The sequence below is a fragment of the Schistocerca serialis genome, chromosome 5 (assembly GCF_023864345.2).
Source record: "Schistocerca serialis cubense isolate TAMUIC-IGC-003099 chromosome 5, iqSchSeri2.2, whole genome shotgun sequence".
Lineage (NCBI taxonomy): Eukaryota > Metazoa > Arthropoda > Insecta > Orthoptera > Acrididae > Schistocerca > Schistocerca serialis.
Window position 1 is genome coordinate 35,126,183 of NC_064642.1, and position 13,875 is coordinate 35,140,057.

The 13,875-nt window shown below is 45.7% G+C and overlaps 1 protein-coding gene across 1 annotated transcript in view; it reads left to right on the plus strand.

Moving 5' to 3' along the window:
• The window catches only part of LOC126481729 (SEC14 domain and spectrin repeat-containing protein 1), a 163,557-nt gene extending 150,172 nt beyond the window's left edge, over positions 1–13,385 (plus strand). Inside the window, exons 8-9 of the mRNA XM_050105682.1 lie at positions 1,938–2,129; positions 13,176–13,385. Of these exons, the coding sequence (XP_049961639.1) occupies positions 1,938–2,129; positions 13,176–13,385 (402 nt within the window). The remainder of the gene's footprint in view (positions 1–1,937; positions 2,130–13,175) is intronic.
• The last annotated feature ends 490 nt before the right edge of the window (positions 13,386–13,875 follow it).

The following is a 13,875-nucleotide window of genomic DNA, read 5'->3' on the forward strand; positions in this document are numbered from 1 at the left end:
TTCTTCACTCAGCTCCTTTTCTATCTTTTCACTTATTCGATTTAGTAAAATTCTTTCAAAAATCTTGCCTGTATGACTCTTATTATTATTAAACTTAAGTGCTGTAGAGCACTTGCCCGCGAAAGAGAAAGGTCCCGAGTTCGAGTCTCGGTCCGACACACAGTTTTAATCTGCTAGGAAGTTTCATATCAGCGCACACTCCACTGCAGAGTGAAAATCTCATTCTGCTTATTATTATTATTGTTATTATTATTGAGAGCGGCTGAAGTTGTATAAATATGTTGATGAGCATAAGTGTTATACAGCAGGTGCTATTAATTTCGCACTTCATATTTATCTGAATTTAAAAATTTGTGAACATCCAGAATGTATATCTACGAACCGCCACTGCGTTTAACGAAATGCTTCTACCTGTTGCATGGCACGTGCGTCGAAAATACCTGTTATCAGTGAAGTCTTAATCACTTAGTAATTTTTCGAGACGGGATGTTCGGCGATGATGTGAATACAGGGTTATTACAAATGATTGAAGCGATTTCATAGCTCTACAATAACTTTATTATTTGAGATATTTTCACAATGCTTTGCACACACATACAAACCCTCAAAAAGTTTTTTTAGGTATTCACAAATGTTCAATATGTGCCCCTTTAGTGATTCGGCAGACATCAAGCCGATAATCAAGTTCCTCCCACAGTCGGCGCAGCATGTCCCCATCAATGAGTTCGAAAGCATCGTTGATGCGAGCTCGCAGTTCTGGCATGTTTCTTGGTAGAGGAGGTTTAAACACTGAATCTTTCACATAACCCCACAGAAAGAAATCGCATGGGGTTAAGTCGGGAGAGCGTGGAGGCCATGACATGAAATGCTGATCATGATCTCCACCACGACCGATCCATCGGTTTTCCAATCTCTTGTTTAGGAAATGCCGAACATCATGATGGAAGTGCGGTGGAGCACCATCCTGTTTTGAAAGATGAAGTCGGCGCTGTCGGTCTCCAGTTGTGGCATGAGCCAATTTTCCAGCATGTCCAGATACACGTGTCCTGTAACGTTTTTTTTGCAGAAGAAAAAGGGGCTGTAAACTTTAAACCGTGAGATTGCACAAAACACGTTAACTTTTGGTGAATTGCGAATTTGCTGCACGAATGCGTGAGGATTCTCTACCGCCCAGATTCGCACATTGTGTCTGTTCACTTCACCATTAAGAAAAAGTGTTGCTTCATCACTGAAAACAAGTTTCGCACTGAACGCATCCTCTTCCATGAGCTGTTCGAACCGCGCCGAAAATTCAAAGCGTTTGACTTTGTCATCGGGTGTCAGGGCTTGTAGCAATTGTAAACGGTAAGGCTTCTGCTTTAGTCTTTTCCGTAAGATTTTCCAAACCGTCGGCTGTGGTACGTTTAGCTCCCTGCTTGCTTTATTCGTCGACTTCCGCGGGCTACGCGTGAAACTTGCCCTCACGCGTTGAACCGTTTCTTCGCTCACTGCAGGCCGACCCGTTGATTTCCACTTACAGAGGCATCCAGAAGCTTTAAACTGCGCATACCATCGCCGAATGGAGTTAGCAGTTGGTGGATCTTTGTTGAACTTCGTCCTGAAGTGTCGTTGCACTGTTATGACAGACTGATGTGAGTGCATTTCAAGCACGACATACGCTTTCTCGGCTCCTGTCGCCATTTTGTCTCACTGCTCCCTCGAGCGCTCTGGCGGCAGAAACCTGAAGTGCGGCTTCAGCCGAACAAAACTTTATGACTTTTTCTACGTATCTGTAGTGTGTCGTGACCATATGTCAATGAATGGAGCTACAGTGAATTTATGAAATCGCTTCAATCATTTGTAATAGCCCTGTATTGTTACGCAGTGGCTGGGTGGTGGGGCTCTTTCGTCCTGGGTGCAGTGAGAGGCTGGCAGCCTCCGCTTGTCTGTCCCCGCAGGGCTCGTACGAGTACGGCCGGCAGCTGGTGCAGGCGGCGCTGGCGCTGCGGCAGTGCTGCCGCCTGGCGACGGCGCCCAACGAGCAGCTGAGCGCCGCGCTGGACGCGGCGTGGCGCCGTCTCGACGCCGCCGCCCAGGAGCACGTGACGCGCCTGCGCGTCTCCGCCGTCTTCCACCGCAGCGTCGACCAGGTGCGGCTCTGGCGCCGAGCGAGCGCATAGTCACTCCTAACAGAGAAACCAGCGGTTACAGGCGCCACCGTACTCCAGTACCATGAGGTGAAAAAAGTCACGTGATACCACCTGATATCGTGCCGGGCCTCCTTTTGCCTGGCGTAGTACAGCAACACGGCAACGAGTCGGAAGTCCCCTGCAAAAATATTAGCCAAGCTGCCTCTATTGCCGTCCATAATTGTAAAACTATTACCACTCCAGGATTTTGTGTACCTCCTTGGTACACAAAACGGGTAAGAACACTGTTGCAGAAACAACGAAACAAACATGCCAAATTTAAACAGACCCAAAATCCCCAAGATTGGCGATCCTTTACAGAAGCTCGAAACTTAGCGCGGACTTCAATGCCAGATGCCTATAACAGTTTCCACAACTAAACTTCCTCTCGAAAGCTGGCAGAAAATGCAAAGAGATTCTGGTCGTATGTGAAGTACACTACTGGACATTAAAATTGCAACACCGCGAGGATGACGTGCTACAGAATATACATTTAACCGACAGAAAGAAGATGCTGTGATATGCAAATGATTAGCTTTTCAGAGCATTCACACAAGGTTGGCGCCGGTGGTGACACCTACAACGTGCTGACATGAGCAAAGTTTCCAACCGATTTCTCATACACAAACAGCAGTCGACCGGCGTTGCCTGGTGAAACGTTGTTGTGATGCCTCGTGTAAGGAGGAGAAATGCGTACCATCACTTTTCCGACTTTGATAAAGGTCGGATTGTAGCCTATCGTGATTGCGGTTTATCGTAATGCGACATTGCTGCTCGCGTTGGTCGAGATCTAATCACTGTTAGCAGAATATGGAATCGGTGGGTTCAAGAGGGTAATACGGAACGCCGTGCTGGATCCCAACGGCCTCGTATCACTAGCAGTCGAGATGACAGGCATCTTATCTGCACGGCTGTAAGGGATCGTGCAGCCACGTCTCGATCCCTGAGTCAACAGATGGAGACGTTTACAAGACAACAACCATCTGCACGAACAATTCGAAGACGTTTGCAGCAGCATGGACCATCAGCTCGGAAACCATAGCTGCGGTTACCCTTGACGCTGCATGACAGACAGGAGCACCTGCGATGGTGTACTCAACGACGAACCTGGGTGCACGAATGGCAAAACGTCATTTTTTTGTTTACAGCATCATGATGGTCGCGTCCGTGTTTGGCGACATCGCGGTGAACGCACATTGCAAGCGCGTATTCGTCATCGCTATACTGGCGTATCATCCGGCGTGATGTTACGGGGTGCCATTGGTTACACGTCTCGGTCACCTCTTGTTCGCATTGACGGCCCTTTGAACAGTGGAGGTTACATTTCAGATGTGTTACGACCCGTGGCTCTACCCTTCATTCGATCCATGCGGAACCCTACATTTCAGCAGGATAATGCACGACCGCATGTTGCACGTCCTGTGCGGACCTTTCTGGATACAGAAAATGTTCAACTGCTGCCCTGGCCAGCACATTCTCCATATCTCTCACCAATTGAAAATGTCTGGTCAATGGTGGCCGAGCAACTGGATCGTCAGAATACGCCAGTCACTACTCTTGATGAAATGTGGTGTCGTGCTGAAGCTGCATGGGCAGCTGTACCTGTACACGGCATCCAAGGTCTGTTTGACTCAGTTCGCAGGCGTATCAAGGCCGTTATTACGGCCAGAGGTGGTTGTTCTGGGTACTGATTTCTCAGGATCTATGTACCCAAATTGCGTGAAAATGTAATCACATGTCAGTTCTAGTATAATATATTTGTCCAATGAATACCCGTTTAACATCTGCAGTTCTTCTTGGTGTAGCAATTTTAATGGCCAGTACTGTATGTTAGTGGCAAGAAACAATCAATGCCTTCTCTGCGCGGTAGCAATCGACATACTATAGAAGACAGTGCTGCCACAGCAGAGTTACTAAACACAGCCTTCAGAAATGCCTTCACGAAAGAAGACGAAGTAAACATTCCAGAATTCGAATCGAGAACAGCTGCCAACATGAGTAACCTAGAACTAAATATCCTCGGAGTAGTGAAGCAACTTAAATCACTTAATAAAAGCATGTCTTCCGGTCCTGACTGTATACCAATTAGGATCCTTTCGGAGTATGCTGATGCATTAGCTCCATCCGTAACAATCATATACAACCGTTCGCTCGACGAAAGATCCGAACCGAAAGACTGGAAAGTTGCACAGGTCACACCAATATTCAACAAAGGTAGTAGGAGTAATCCACTAAATTACAAGCCCATATCGTTAACCTCGATATGTAGCAGGATTTTAGAACATATATTGTGTTCGAACATTATGAATTACCATGAAGTAAACGGTCTATTGACACACAGTCAACAGAGGTTTAGAAAACAATGTTCCTGTGAAACACAGCCGGCCGCGGTGGTCTCGCGGTTCTAGACGCTCAGTCCGAAACCGCGCGACTGCTACGGTCGCAGGTTAGAATCCTGCCTCGGGCATGGATGTGTGTGATGTCCTTAGGTTAGTTAGGTTTAAGTAGTTCTAAGTTCTAGGGGACTGATGACCTAAGGTGTTAAGTCTCATAGTGCTCAGAGCCATTTTTCTGTGAAACACAACTAACTCTTTATTCACATGAAGTGTTGAGTGCTATTGAAAAGGGATTTCAGATCGATTCCGTATTTCTGGATTTCCGGAACGCTTTTGACACAGTACCACACAAGCGGCTCGTAGTGAAATTGGGTGCTTATGGAATGTCGTCTCAGTTATGTGACTGGATTTTCGATTTCCTGTCAGAGAGGTCACAGTTCGTAGTAATTGACGGAAAGTCATCGGATAAAACGGAATTGATTTCTGGCGTTCCCCAGGGTAGTGTTATAGGCCCTCTGCTGTTCCTTATCTATATAAACATTTTTTGAGACAATCTGAGCAACCGTCTTCGGTTGTTTGCAGATGACGCAGTCGTTTATCGCCTAACAAATTCATCAGAAGATCAAAACAAACTACAAAACGATTTAGAAAAGATATATGAATGGTGCAAAAAGTGGCAGTCGACCCTAAATAATCCACATCAGTGCTAAAAGGAACTCGTTAAACTTCGGTTACACGATAAATCAGTCTAATCTAAAAGCCGTTAATTCAACTAAATACCTAGGCATTACAGTTACGAACAACTTAAATTGGAAGGAACACATAGAAAATGTTGTGGGGAGGGCTAACCAAAGACTGCGTTTTATTGGCAGAAAATGTAACAGATATACTAAGGAGACTGCTTACATTACGGTTGTCCGTCCTCTTTCAGAGTACAGCTCCGTATGTGGGATCCTCACCACATAGGACAGACAGAGTACATCGAAAAAGTTCAAAGAAAGGCAGCACGTTTTGTATTAGCGCAAAATATGGGAGAGAGTGTCACATAAACGGTACAGGATGTGGGCTGGAAATCATTAAAAGAAAGGCGTTTTTCGTTGCGACGGAATCTTCTCACGAAATTCCAATCACCAACTTTCTCCTCCGAATGCGAAAATATTTTGTTGACACCGACCTACATAGGGAGGAACGATCACCACGATAAAATAAGGGAAAGCTGAACTCGTACGGAAAGATATAGGTGTTCATTCTTTCCGCGCGCTATACGAGATTGGAATGACAGAGAATTGTGAAGGTGGTTCGATGAACCTTCTCCCAGGCACTTGAATGTGATTTGCTGAATATCCATGTAGATGTAGATGTAGATGTAGATGTCCTCTCGATTATGTGCCATTAATGTTCGGATGATCTGGGTGGCCAAATCATTAACTTGAACTGTCCCAAAAGTTCTTCAAAGCAATCGCAAACAGCTATGGCTCAGTAACATAGCACAATGTCGTCTATAAAATTCCATCGCCATTTGCCTGCAAATGGTCTCCAAGTAGGCGAACATAACTGTTTCCAGTCAATTGACGGTACGGTTGGATCAAGCGGACCCAGTTGATTCCATTATGGTACCACCACCAGCTTACACAGTGCCTTGTTGACAGATTTGGTCCATGGCTTCGAGGGCTTGCGCCATACTCGAACAGCACCATCAGCTCTTACCATCTGAAATCGGAACTCATCTGACCAGGCCACGGTTTTTCAGTACTCCAGGGTCCAACAGATAGGATGACAAGCCCAGGAAAGGTGCTGCAGGTGATGTCATGCTGTTAGCAAAGGCACTCGTGTCGGTGGGCTGATGCCACATCCCATTAACAGCAAATTTCATCGCATCGTCCTAACAGACACGTTAGTCGTTTGTCCCACACTGATTTCTGCGGTTATATCACGCACTGTTGCTTCTCTGTTAGAACTGACAATTCCACGCCAACGCCACTGCTCTCCGTCGTTAAATGGAGGCCGCCGGCCACTGTGTCGTCCATTCTGTGAGGTACTGCCTGAAGTGTGGTGCTCTCGGCAGACTCTTGAAACTGTGGATCTCGGAATGTTAAAACACCTAACGATTTTCGAAATGGAATGTCCCATGCGTCCACCTCCAACTACCATTCCACGTTCAAAGTCCGTTAATTCTCATCGTGAAGCGGAATACCTTTTCATATGAATCACCTCAGCAAAAATGACGGCTCCGCCAATGAACTTCCCTTTTATACACACATCAGAAAAAGTTTTGCATCACCCCATTTCCCAGAACCCAAGAAGATAGACCTTGACTGTGGATATTGTATCACAGACACGATCCCTTTGACTGTTCAGAGATGTCTCTAAACCCGCCCAAAGATGTAAACAACCATGCATGAGCAGCGCCTGTTAGACGGAGGGTATCCGACAGCCGATCAGTTCCAGTCATTCCACAAGGAAGGAGGTACACGGCTCGTGTTCTGTGTAGTTCAACCACTAGATGGTCAATACCGCCGTTCGATCGCGTCCGCATTGTTACTTTGTGCCAGGAAGGGCTCTCAACAAGGGGAGAGTCCACGCGTCTCGGAGTGATCCGAAGCGATGTTGTTCGGACATGCAGGAGATACAGAGAGATAGGAATTGTCGATGACATGCCCCCCTCAGGCAGCCCAAGAACTACTGCTGCATTGGATGACCGCTACCTACGGATTATGGCTCGGAGGAACCCTGACAGCAACGCCACCTTGTTGAATAATGCTTTTCGTGCAGCTACAGAACGACTCAAACTGTGCGCAATAGGCTGCACGATGCGCAACTTCAGTCCCGATATCCATGGCGATATCCATCTTCGCAGCCACGACACCATGCAGCGCGGTACCGATGAGCCCAACAACATGCCGAATGGACCACTTCACATTCTCTTCACCGATGAGTGTCGCATATGCCTTCGAACAGACAATCCTCGGAGACGTGTATGGAGGCAACCCGTTCAGGATGAACGCCTTAGACACACAGTCCAGCGAGTGCAACAAGGTGGAGGTTCCCTGCTGTTTTGGGGTGGCAATATGTGGGGCCGACGTACGCCGCTGGTGGTCGTGCGAGGCACCGTAACGGCTGTATGAAACGTGAATGCCATTCTCCGACCGATAATGCAACCATATCGGTAGCGTACTGGCGAGGCATTCGTCTTCATGGACGAAAATTCGCGCCCGCATCGTGCACATCTTGCGAATGACTTCCCTCAGGATAACGACATCGCTCGACTAGAGTAGCCAGCATCTTCTCCAGACATGAACCCACCGAACATGCCTGGGATGAATTGAAAAGGGCTGTTTATGGACGATCTGATCCACCAACCACTCTGACGAATCTACGACGAATCGCCGTTGAGGAGTGGGATAATCTCGACCAACAGTGCCTTGATGAACTTGTGGATAGTACGCCATGACTAATGCAGGCATGCATCAATGCAAGAGGACGTGGTACTGGGTGTTAGAGGTACCGGTGTTTACAGCAATCTGGACCACCACCTCTGAAGGTCTCACTGTATGGCGGTACTACATGCAATGTATGGTTTTCATGACCAATATAAAGGGCGGTAGTCCGCAGCTCGTGGTCGTGCGGTAGCGTTCTCGCTTCCCCCGCCCGGGTTCCCGGGTTCGATTCCCGGCGGGGTCAGGGATTTTCTCTGCCTCGTGATGACTGGGTGTTGTGTGATGTCCTTAGGTTAGTTAGGTTTAAGTAGTTCTAAGTTCTAGGGGACTGATGACCATAGATGTTAAGTCCCATAGTGCTCAGAGCCATAAAGGGCGGTAACGATGTTTACGTTGATCTCCATTTCAATTTTTTGTACAGGTTTCGGAACTCTTGGAACTGAGGTCATGCAAAATTTTTTTTTGATGTGTGTACCTTCTGTACATGATACTACTGCCATTGAAACGTCCCCTTTGGAAAATTATAAATTACTGTGCTGATAAACCTCTTACATTATTTGATTTTCAAACAGCTGAGCAGAACTGAACGTACTCAGACATTTCTCTCTTTACTTATTCTGATCAACAGTAAACTGACACACAATATTTTTTTAGCGCAATGCAATCTGTCTTTCAGTAATCCCTGACTTACAATAACCTATACCTTTCATGAATCACTTACCTCACAAAAATCTTCGTTACTCAAACTACTGCAATACAGCGTGCGCCAATACTGCCAGCTAAATAAAAGATTCTAACTACTGAAGGCACTAACTACTGATAGGCATAGTTACCAAATGAAAGATGTTGATAGAGAACAAACAAAGTATTTACCTTAATAACGTTAACAAGTCATATTCATGATATCCGGTATTACAAATTTACTCTTTCTGATGGACACAGTTCAAGATCGTCCGCTCTCAAAACTCTGGCATCTCTCTCCCCACATCCACCATTGTTGGCGGCTCACCTCCAACTGCGCAACACTACGCGCTGTTCACATCAAACTGCCCGACACTACAATAGCGAATATTCCAACAATGCAAACCAGCCGCAGACTGCACACAGCACAGTCAGTGATTTTCATACAGAGCGCTACGTGGCGTTACCAACATAAAAACCTAAACAGCCTACTTACACCATCTGTATATGTGAATATCGCTATCCCATGAGTTCTGTGACCTCAATGTCTGTTCTAGCGTCACACAGGTTTTATTTCATTTCAATTACCCTTCCTCGTATTCGAAGTTGTGAAATGTCAAAATCCTTATAGAGAGTAAATAACGACCATTGGACAAGACCATGTGAACACTTTTTAGATTGTTTTCTGTGGATATGTCGCCAGCAAGACTGTGGTATCTTTGCTCATGTTGTGCGTCGGTTTCTCCAACTACCATTGATTCTTTCCACCATACATATCCCATAAAACGTTTCCAATTTTTTAACCTCGTTTTACCCTATATCTTCTCTTACACTGAGACCAGAGTTCCTTCTCACGTCCTACCTTCCTCTTCTACTGTATACCTTCACAGTGAGATCTCGTGCCGCTATTTTTATGTATTTTATTATACAGGGTGAAACACCAACAAAATTTAGAGATTGTTAAGTGCTATTTTTCTGAATATTTTGGTACAAAGGGCGTGTGGTCTCCAGTCACTCGTTACAGATCAATAAATTTCCTTTTATTTATCAACTATATTCATCTTTCTTTTTATACCACACTGTTTCTTTTTACTTTTTTTTTTTTTTACTTCAGTCTACTGACTGGTTTGATGCGGCCCGCCACTACAGGCCACATGTCCTGTGGATACACGTTACGTGTCTTTAATGCAGTGGTTTCCATTGCCTTCTGCATCCTCATGTCGTTGATCATTGCTGGTTCTTCCGCCTTTAGGGGCAATTTCCCACCCCTAGGACAAGAGAGTGCCCTGAACCTCTATCCGCTCCTCCGCCCTCTTTGACAAGGCCGTTGGCAGAATGAGGCTGACTTCTTATGCCGGAAGTCTTCGGCCGCCAATACCCGTAAAAGACTGCAAATGTCCATGGTATTTAGTATCTTGCTTGTAAACATAACCTGTCCATTCACTCCCGGCACTTGCTGTTGAGAACCTATGCCCACTCTACTCTTCGACCTCGTGTTTGTTTTCCCGGGAGTTTTGCATGGTAACGCAGCAGTCTTATCGGTTTACCGATGGCGGACAGGCCGATGTGCATCCCGTGTAGGGGTTCACTGAATGCAGTGGCAGAGTGACACAACGACGCTATGTTGAACTGTTCCCAGTGCAACAGCAGTTACAGCACATCGCAGTATTTTGCGTCGGTAGGTTTTGGAATTCTTCACCATTAAACCTCAATATTCCCATGTATCGCTGTTAACGTAGAGCTAACACCGTCACAAAAAGAGTTATTCTAACAAGACAATTTCACGAGGGATGCATATTTCAATATTTTCGACTATTTTTATAAACACACATCATTCCACCTGTCGTCTGGAGCTGCGTGCAGACACCACGACTACTCGAGGGGTAGATGCTGCCCGCATGGCTCTAAGCGAGAGCAGAGCTGAGCTGAGCGCTTTCAACAAGGAAACGAAAACACGCGTGGCGATCAGGACGGCTGACTTCGGTGTCCTCTGTTGTTCAGCAGTGAAATCATGTGCCCTTAATGTGTTCAATGTTTCGTTCTAACATTAATGTTTATGTATAAGATAATTCTTATTCAGTAGGACATTTTGAAAGATGTTTTAAAAAATTTGAATTTGAATAGGGTAAGCTTAAGAGCGTAGTGTCATAACATTTTACATAGTCTACCTGCTTGATACCGATGCATCACATTTTTGTGTCATGAAATACGTTAATTGCAGACTTTGCAAGCTGTTCAATACATTTTAGTGACTAAAGTAAACATCTGTACTGTTTAAAAATTTTATTGAAAAGTTTTTATTGAAATATATGAATAGCAAATGAATAGTTAGCAGCAGACCATCAGACGACTACCACTTGTATATAAGAACTTCCTCATGTAGAATGACTGACAGTTTTGTTTCTACAGTAGAGAGGTTGAACCCCAGCAAGTGTTTCATGGTATGACATCATTTTATCAAAGGATAAACAAAATTACTGCTGCCATTATTACTACTACTACTACTACTACTATTGTATTTTAATTTCCATGTAATCTGCATAACTTCTGTTTTAACTTTTAAACTTATTCATCCCTGAGGATGGTAGATGCAGGCTGAAACTGATCACTGAGTTCGAAATTACTGTGATTGTGCCGAAAGATAAATCATTTTCAGAAAAGTTTCTCCTGACGTCACGAAGGCCCTGTAACGTTGGCAAAACCAGACTGTGGATTGTAGCTTTCACTGAGCGCTGTAAGCGAACCGTAGTCGACTTAGAAAAGGGCACCCACACGTAATGATTACTGAGTCTGCTGGAAAGTGATTGCTACAGCTGGTCGCCACTATCAGTGACAACAGTAACGACGCAGTTACACCTCTTTACTCCAGCATTCTCTCATGCCATACACGATGGATCCCAAAAGAGCTATGGGTGAGTGCGCCGCATCTGTAATGAAAGGCGCACAAAGAAGCACTGCGACCAGTTCTGGAGCCCAGCTCCAGCGATTGGAGTCCATACAAAGTGGGAAGGACAGCATACATTGTATGATTTCAGTGGCATGCTGCTAGAACAGTAACAGATCTGCACAGCGCAACAAAAATCGAATAGCTGCACCGGGAGATTAAATTGAGAATCTTCGGAAGAAAGGCGACTTTGTTCTCATGAAATCTTACTTGCTAAATTTAGAGAATCAGAAGCTGAAGAATACTGTGAAATAATTTTGCTGCTTGCATCATATAACAGGTGGAGAAATCATGAGAATAAGATAACTGAGATTTACGGCACATGCAGAACCAATAAAGAATCAATCCAAAGCGAATGGAAAGCGACAGAAAATCACAAATATTGGTATCAAGTATGCTCCTACAACTACGGAATTTGTAGATTTAGATAAGGCTTTTGACAATCTTGCCTGGAACACCCTCAATGAAACTCTGAAGCTCTCAAGGACAGAAATACGTGGAGTGAATGTTATCTACATTATCTAGAACTTGTACAGAACACAGACTGTAGTTATACGAGTGGAATGACTTGGAAGATAAATACTGGGTGAGAAGAGAGTGAAACAGGATTGTAGCCTATCCTCAGTGTTATTGGGGCTGCATAGTTAGTTGGCTGTAAAGGAAAAAGAATAGTAATTTGGAGAGTTAAAGTTGAAGGACAAGATATAAAGTTTAAGGTTTGTCAGTGTCATAATTCTGTCAGAGATGGGAAAGGCTTTGAAGAGCAGTTGAATGGAATAGATAGCATCTTGAAAATAAATTAGAAGATGAAAATCAACAAAGGTAAAACATGGGCAATGGAATGTTGTTGGATCAAATCATGAGATGCTAAGGGCATTACATTAGGAAATGATACTTCCACAGCAAAACAACTGCTGATGGCCAAAGCAGAGAGGACTAAAATGCAGAGTGGCAGTAGCAAAAAGTGCAGTTCTGGAAAAAAAAGCTTGGAGATACTTTCTGAAGGTTCGTATCTGGGGTGCGGCCTTGTCTAGGAGGGAAATGTGGATGATAAGCAGTTCAGGCAAGATGACAATAAAAGATATAACTCGGAAGAGGAGAAGTTTATGGTACGGTATGACTAAATACTACGTACAGGTTGACAGCACATGTTCTGATGCTAGAAGGAATCATGAGTTTGGTAGTGCAGGGGGATGTGAGTGGGAGAGGGCGTAAAGTTATAGAGGCAGAGCAAGGCTTGACTACAGGAAGCGGGCTCTTATGGGTGTAGGTTGCAGAGATGAAGAGACTTCGACAGGAAAGACTGTTATGGGAAGGCGCATCAGACTACGAGTAGTCTTCAGACCACAACAACAAGACAGACGTATAAATTCATCCTCCAGCTAAAATTCCAAACAAAGAAGGTACAAGTCCTAAGGCTACAAACATCGTATTACAGGTATATTAATCTCTTTTTATTCTTAATCAGTAGTTCTGTCTGTAAGAGCAAGTCCCTCAATAAACGCTGCTTTAATAAAAAGAGGCCACCTCCGCGACATCCCTTGCAGCATATCCTACACACACGAGTCGCCAAGTCTTCTTACCACACACACCTGTGCTCCACTTACAGCACTGCGAGCAGCTGAGGGAGCTGATCGCAGAGGCGTCCGGCGCGGCGCCGGCTGCCCAGGAGGAGGCGGCGGGGGCGTGCCGGAGGGCGAGGGCGCAGCGGCTGCTGGCGGCGCGCGAGAAGCTGCTGCTGGAGGTGGGCCGCATGGTGCGGCTGGGCCGCCTGCTCAGGACCAGGCTGCGCGAGCCGCTGGCCGCCAGCGACAGGTGAGGCCCGCCTGCTGAGCCTGCAGCGGGCGACGAGGTGCTGTTTGTGCGTGGCGTGGACTCGACTAATGCCTGAAGTAGTACCGGGGCGAATTGACAACGTTAATCCTGCAGGGCAGTCCATAAATCCGTAAAGTACGAGGGGGTCGAGATCTCTTCCGAAGGCATCCCAGATATATGTATGTCTCGGGAGGTGAAGTGTTTAAACTCTGAAGATTGTTCCTGGAGCCGCCCTGTAGCAATTCTGGACGTGTGAGGTGTCGCGTTACCTCCCTTTCCTGTTCCAGTCGCGTACTGTTCGCGGGAAGAACGACTGCCGGAAAGCCTCCGTGCGCGCTCGAATCCCGACAGCAAGCTACACCGCGATTCAGAGCGCCTCTCTTGCAGAGTCTGCCACTTGAGTTTGCTAAACATCTCCGTAACGCTATCACGCTTACCAAATAACCCTGTGACGAAACGCGCCGCTCTTCTCCATCTCCTCCGTCAATCCGACT